General features: G+C 41.1%; 2 protein-coding genes across 2 annotated transcripts; one reads left to right on the top strand and one right to left on the bottom strand.

Moving 5' to 3' along the window:
• The first annotated feature begins 1,787 nt into the window (after positions 1-1,787).
• Positions 1,788-2,678, top strand: LOC121970412 (glycine-rich RNA-binding protein GRP2A-like). Its single transcript, XM_042521130.1, has 2 exons — positions 1,788-1,980; positions 2,086-2,678. Exons 1-2 carry the CDS (start codon positions 1,867-1,869, stop codon positions 2,458-2,460), a joined length of 489 nt encoding a protein of 162 aa, XP_042377064.1. The 5' UTR covers positions 1,788-1,866; the 3' UTR covers positions 2,461-2,678.
• A 1,808-nt stretch (positions 2,679-4,486) lies between these two features.
• LOC121973511 lies at positions 4,487-5,226 on the bottom strand. Its single transcript, XM_042524927.1, has 2 exons — positions 4,843-5,226; positions 4,487-4,776 (listed from the first exon to the last, which is right to left on the bottom strand). Exons 1-2 carry the CDS (start codon positions 5,065-5,067, stop codon positions 4,672-4,674), a joined length of 330 nt encoding a protein of 109 aa, XP_042380861.1. The 5' UTR covers positions 5,068-5,226; the 3' UTR covers positions 4,487-4,671.
• Positions 5,227-6,625: the final 1,399 nt, after the last annotated feature.

Genomic DNA, 6,625 nt, shown 5'->3' on the forward strand with positions numbered 1-6,625 from the left:
GCCAAACTCATAGTCCAGTCAGTCGGACTCAGCGCCTCCTTCGACTAGACTTGAGGGGGAGGCATGTGATCTGGTGGTAAGGACGATGGATCACTCGTTGGCGGGAGGTCAACGACACGTGGAGGTCAATGGTCAAGAGCGGCAATCTCAAGGTTGTGTCGAGCGGCCAGAGGTTGTGTCGAGCGGAGTGGCGGGCCGATCGGACATCCGGCCAAGGGTCTCCCGGACCGGACGGAAGACAACCCGACCAGGGGTCGGGTTTTCGATGCTTCAGGTAAAAGAGACTATGAGTCGGGCGGACAGGCCGCTCGGCCGAGCCGCAGGACAATAAGGCGCAATTCCATCCGAGCACATGAGCAGAGCCTCCCAGGAGGCCATGAGCGCCGAGCGGCTGGTCCGCTCAGCCCGGGATCAAGTAAGAGCGCTAGGAGACAAAAAGGACAACTGGTAACTTCGTCCTTGAGACACATGCCGCCGACAAACAGCATGGTCGGCGCCGCCGGAGTGGACAGAGTATCGAAATTCCATCCGAGCACATGAGCAGAGCCTCCCAGGAGGCCATGAGCGCCGAGCGGCTGGTCCGCTCAGCCCGGGATCAAGTAAGAGCGCTAGGAGACAAAAAGGACAACTGGTAACTTCGTCCTTGAGACACATGCCGCCGACAAACAGCATGGTCGGCGCCGCCGGAGTGGACAGAGTATCGTACGATGGAAGCTTCCACCGTCACATCCGGGATATGCTCGGACGATTACAGAATGGCGTCAGACATGCTTTTCTGACACAACCCTACTGAGATATGTTTGGGGAAGCGTGCACGCATCGAGAAGCGTGCCCATGCCTCCCCGGGGTCCTATATAAGGACCCCCAGTTTTCGACGAAGGTATGTAATCTTGATCACTATAGCCACAGTAACGTTACTTTGCTTCTTCGTTGCCTGACTTGAGCATTGTAGGGTTGTCGGCGGGAAACCCCTCCCGGCTCGACTTCTTTGCAGGTTCGCCGGAGGTCCACCTCAACATCAGAGGACAACGGAGAGCGCCATATCCCCAGCGTCCGTCGACTCAGAGCTCGAACAGGATCATCCGTCATTATCATCGGTCCCAAGTCTGAATAAAAAATAATAAATAAAAAATTATTTTTTTAAAAAATATTATTAGAGATCTATATTTTTTTTTAGCCTAAGGAAATTTTGAGACGATCCTGATTAAAGGAAATTTTGAGACGATCCTGATTAAAGCAGATCAATTATCTAAAAGCCCTGAATAAGCCATCGCTAGTGAGTGTCCGGTAGCCCAGTAGGGATCCTATGGTCTGTAAATTGTGGATCAGGGGATGATCCATTACATGAGGACTTTTGATTTAGATGAACCCCATATTTAAATAGGTAGGATCCATCCAAACCAAGAATGTAAAAAAATGAATTATCTCCTAATCCGCAATTTACGGATCAGAAGATCCGTACTCCCGATAGCCACGATGACCATCTCCTCCCCTCCTTTCTCGTACTGCTGCTATCTCCGTTGTTACTGCCGTTGTTGCCGTGCTCTGGCATCCACAGTTTGATCGGCCCGGCCTGCTTAGTCACAAATCCAAAGCACAGGAGGGCGTGATTAGAGTAGAATTTTTTTACGATTAATAAATTTGTTATTTTTAATCATATGCACACTTCTGCGGTAAAGCCACAACGGTGACGGTATCGCCGATTACATGGCAGAGGTATGCCGACCTGGAGGTGAGGGGATCGCTGACGCACTATATAAATGGAATGTCGGGGGCGGCTAGGGTTTTTGTGTTCTTTTAGGGGTGGGTTTTCTTCTCCTTCCCCGTTCGCCGTTTTAGGGTTTGGATCCGTTCTCGTCTTTCTCCATGGCGGCTTCCGATGGTGAATACCGTTGCTTTGTCGGCGGCCTTGCTTGGGTTACAGACGACTCCTCCCTCGAGCATGCATTCAGCGCCTATGGCGAGATTGTGGAATCCAAGGTTACGATCTACTCTATACCCCCTCTTAGATCTGGGCTTCCATGGATTTGTTTGATTTATTTCTTCCTATCTCGCGGATCTGATTGCTTTTCCTTTTTTTTCCAGATCATCAATGACCGGGAGACGGGGAGGTCAAGGGGCTTTGGATTCGTGACTTTCCGCGAGGAGAAGGCGATGCGGGATGCCATAGAGGGGATGAACGGGCAGCCCCTCGACGGTAGGAACATCACTGTCAACGAAGCCCAGAACCGTCGGAGCGGCGGAGGCGGTGGCGGAGGCGGAGGTTTCCGTAGCGGCGGCGGTGGATTCGGTGGCGGAGGGAATGGATACGGCGGCCGTCGTGAAGGGGGCGGTTACAGCCGAGGTGGTGGAGGGGGAGGCTACGGCGGCGGTGGGTACGGGTCACGTGACCGTGGCTACGGCGATGGCGAGTCCCGCTACCCGAAGGGCAACGCTTCCGATGGCTATTGGGGGAATTGAACTTGATTCGTTGCCGCTGTGGCTTCGATGGATTGAGCTCCGTAGGTTTCTTATTATCGGTCTAGTTTATTTCAGTGGGTGTTTGATGTTGGATTATCCTTAATTCTAATCTTTTGATATCGTAAACTCTAGTATCTCGTTCAGGTTTGTTCGGAAAACCTGTCTTTGTTATGCGATTGAAATAAAATTCTTCAGAAAAAGTATAGCACTTTCTGTTAGTTTTGAGCGATTAGTACTGCCGTTCACGCTGCCTCTGGCCGATTTGGCACTAAAATCACTCTTGGAATGATGAACTTATCGAGGCAAGTCTTGTCCTCCATTGAAAGCATGAATAAACTCATCGACGCGGCCCCTCACATCCTGCAATAAGCTTGATGCCATGGCTGGATAAACTGGACGAGTTCGCTGAATCGAGTATGGCCATAAGCATACACTTTGTGGTGCTATGGATGAACTAGGAAACAGAGTACTATTAGATTGGTTGATGTTCTTAACGATGGAGAGCAGCAAAGGAAACTGAAAAGGCTAAAGAGAAACTTGTTAATAAAAAATGGTGAAGACCCAGAGAAAGAAACTCTGAGAGAAGGAAGGGGATCGAGAGCTGGAGAGAGCGGTCGAAGGAGAAGAGATGGGTTGAACCGGCGTGGAAAATTTGTTGTCTTCAAAAAAACAAGGGGCGGGCGCCGCCAACAAACGTTGAACCGCATCGCAAACCTTGGACCGATCCCGAGTGAAATGACCAAAACGACCTTTTAGTTGCAGTTGCCTTTTTTATTCTTCTCAAAGATAATTTTTAAAAAGCAAAATAAAAAAATAATTATTCTAAATACTCTCCGTTAAATATTTTTACATTAGTTATTATCTTTATTTATCAATAGCTTCGAGATTTTTTAAATCCTGATGTATTTGTACAGTAGCATTCGATTAATTTATATAATTTTTTATTATTTTTAAAATAAATTCGATATTGAGTTCACCTTTTTCTCTGTTTTTAACAAAGACAAAGGTCCAGTTTACTGAACCGTGTTTTGAAATTTTTAATTAAATGGGCGTTCCACCGTTATAAAATAATACAAATATTTTTCTATACCCTAAAAAAAAAAATTTAAGACAAATTGTTAAATGATATTTTTTAAGTTTAAAATCAGGTTGTTACTAGTTCTATAATTGATTGTAGATTTCTAAACGAGTTTCGATTTGATATATTAGACGCCTCATGATTTAACATGAATCAAAAGTTATAATCTTTTAAAATTTAAGGATTAACATTCACGTTATAGTAAATATGAAATCGTAATTACTAATATATAATAGCTATAAAATCGTAACGGTTAGCTACACAACAACTACGATTTTATAACTGATACAACATTAATGTTAAATCATAAATTTTGAAATACCACAACTTTTGACTTGGATTGAATCATGAGACGTTCAATATATCAAATTGAAGTTCGTTCAAAAATCTATCATTGATCATGGGGTGAAACTAGTAACAATCCAATTTTTAACTTAAAAAAATATCGTTTAATTTTTTTTAGAAGATTTCGATTAATTTTAACTTTTTTTTTCATACCCTAGCATCTACAAAATCATTGTTACTATAACTATATAGTAATTATGATTTTATAGTTGCTATAATGCATCCGACCGGTTCAAGATTTAAACATAAAATGCGTGTGTCAGAAATAAAATATTACATCATAGGACAGTTGAGTATTTGTACATAAAACTGTAGCCCCGTTTTGAAAAAAAAAATTAAAATGGATGTCATCTTGGCGGTTCAAAAAATAAGAGACCTTGTTTTTAACATACGCAGCAAAAAAAAAAAAAACCCTTAGCCAGGACGAAATTCTCAAAGTCTCAATCCACACAATGCCCTTCACTTCAATGTTTTCTCATAAAGCAAGAGAGCTCCGTTCAGTTCTGCGACAATGGTGTAATGGTTAGGCTTTCAAATAGATAATCAATAGATTTAAGATTTGAATCTCATCTGGCACTACATAAACCTCCTTTTATTGAGGTGGGAGGCCGGTTAATACACACAAACCAGTGCAGTAGTTCAGAATTTCATTCATAATATTGATTGAACACTGACCTTAGAACATGTTTCTATCTATTTCAGACATACAGATCGCAAGAAAGGAATCACCTCCTAGAATGAGTTCTCCCAACCAAATTAACAACTTCAAACTATCCTTTAGACAGAATTTAATCTTGTCGCGATGCCATCTCTGCATTTTTAGAACCAGAATTGCTCTCGGTCACAAGGTTCGATGAGGAGGAAGAAGAAGAATCAGAAGCAGCAGCAGCAGCCTGAGATGGATTCACCAACACCATGAAGCCAACGAAGACATGCATCAAGCAAAAGACAGGCCATACCTTTCTCTGCTTCCTAAGCTTAACGTAGTCGCTCATTCCTCGAATGGTCTTCTTGAGGCAGATCCTGTGCTGGTCCATGGATGTGCTCACGAACTGGTCCAAGTGGTCCTTCACGTCATCCAGGAACCCGGCGTCCGGCTCCTTCTTCTTCCTGCACGGCGACGTCGTCGGCCGCCGCTCCGGGAGTTGCACCTCCGGCGCGCAGCCGTCGCCGGCCGACTCCATATATGGCCTCCCTCTCCTTCCTGTCACGGAAGAACTGAGACTGGAGCGTAAACAAGCAGCAGCTTTATGTGTTCGACGAAATGACGCGCAGTCAAATACAACGCGTGCAGCGAGCCAAAAGGCAGTCACAAAGCAGCAGCGTAGTCCGCAGGATCGGAGAAAAACAGAGAGCGGCGTCGATTGGTGCTCTGGGATTCAGCTTACGGAGGATACGCCACGGTGGAGTGAGGGAGCGTGGGGAGACGCGCCCCGCTTATCAACAGGGGGACGAGTTGGAGCCGAGGGCAGCTGTGTTGGCGTTACGTAAGCAAAATCTAAGCATATTTTGCATAAAAAACCTTCTATCGTCTCACCTTAATATTTGTTTTTTTTTTCCGGAGCTATGTTAAATATTTATAGTTTCATTTTTAATTATGATAAATTTATGAAAATTTTATCTCTAAATAGGCCACACAATTAAAAACACTAAATTTTTAGATAGTTTATCATGAAAATTTCTTGATTTATCTTAATCATCGATAACAAAAATTCCATGGGTCATATTGATGATCGAGGTTTAACTGTTTTTTTTTTATTTTTAATTTTACGGGTAAAAATAAAAAAGATCCATTTTTAATTTTTTATTACACCTAATTTACTTTTTAATAAAAAAACCATCCCATCTCACTGGTTAATAGTGTACCTTTAGCTCCCGCCCTATATGATTCTTCCTATTATTATTTTTCATGTGAGTTTTAAATGTGTGGAACATATTATAATAACCACGAAATTGATATAATTATCATTTCATAATTATTATAATGTGAATAATAGATAAACAGATATCAACTTGATTATAATAATTATGGATAAATATCTCCCTTATGTATTAGTCATAATTTTAAAGATTAGTAATCAATCTCCCTTATGTATTAGTCATAATTTTAAAGATTAGTAATCGTCCATGCTCCGTGTTAATCTTAAGACGAATTGATGAGAGTACTGGGACGCGAATTCTTCTTTTACCATCTTAGTTATAATAATTATGATTTTATAAATAAATTTGATTATAATTTTATTTATGGATTTTATAATTTTGATTGGATTTATATTTTAATTTTATATATTTTCTTGATTGATTTAAATTATTTTAAAATTTATTTTTAATCATATGAATTTTTTCTTTAATATATAATATTGATTTTATCTCTATGGTTTACTAAATAAGTTTTAGAAACTGAAGTTTTAGTTAGTTAAATTCATATAACCCATGCTCGAATCTCGATACAATGTAAATATTTTTAAATATATATTATAACAGCCACGATTTAATAATAATTATAAAATCATAATTATTATAGCATATCCCATCTATTCATGATTTAAAAAAAAAAAAAAAGAAGAAGAAGAACGAAGGATAAGAGATTAAATATAGATTGAAGAGGGACAAAAAACGCTCTTTTGATTAAAAAGTAAAAAAGAGATGTCCATTACGATTCGGAAAAAAAAAATCAGAGCTTACCAACCAAAATTTATCTGATAGTAGTGCCAATCAAAATGGATTAGTAGTGCCAAGTGA

This window comes from Zingiber officinale, chromosome 4A (genome assembly GCF_018446385.1).
Source record: "Zingiber officinale cultivar Zhangliang chromosome 4A, Zo_v1.1, whole genome shotgun sequence".
NCBI classification, from domain to species: Eukaryota; Viridiplantae; Streptophyta; class Magnoliopsida; order Zingiberales; family Zingiberaceae; genus Zingiber; species Zingiber officinale.

What these genes read in the sequence shown, in the direction of transcription:
- LOC121970412 (XM_042521130.1), top strand. Translation starts at nt 1,867, where the DNA reads ATGGCGGCTTCCGATGGTGAATACCGTTGCTTTGTCGGCGGCCTTGCT. An exon ending in GCGAGATTGTGGAATCCAAG is followed by an intron (nt 1,981 to 2,085) that starts GTTACGATCTAC and finishes TTTTTTTTCCAG; the next exon opens with ATCATCAATGACCGGGAGAC.
- LOC121973511 (XM_042524927.1), bottom strand. Translation starts at nt 5,067, where the DNA reads ATGGAGTCGGCCGGCGACGGCTGCGCGCCGGAGGTGCAACTCCCGGAG. An exon ending in AGCTTAGGAAGCAGAGAAAG is followed by an intron (nt 4,777 to 4,842) that starts GTATGGCCTGTC and finishes AATCCATCTCAG; the next exon opens with GCTGCTGCTGCTGCTTCTGA.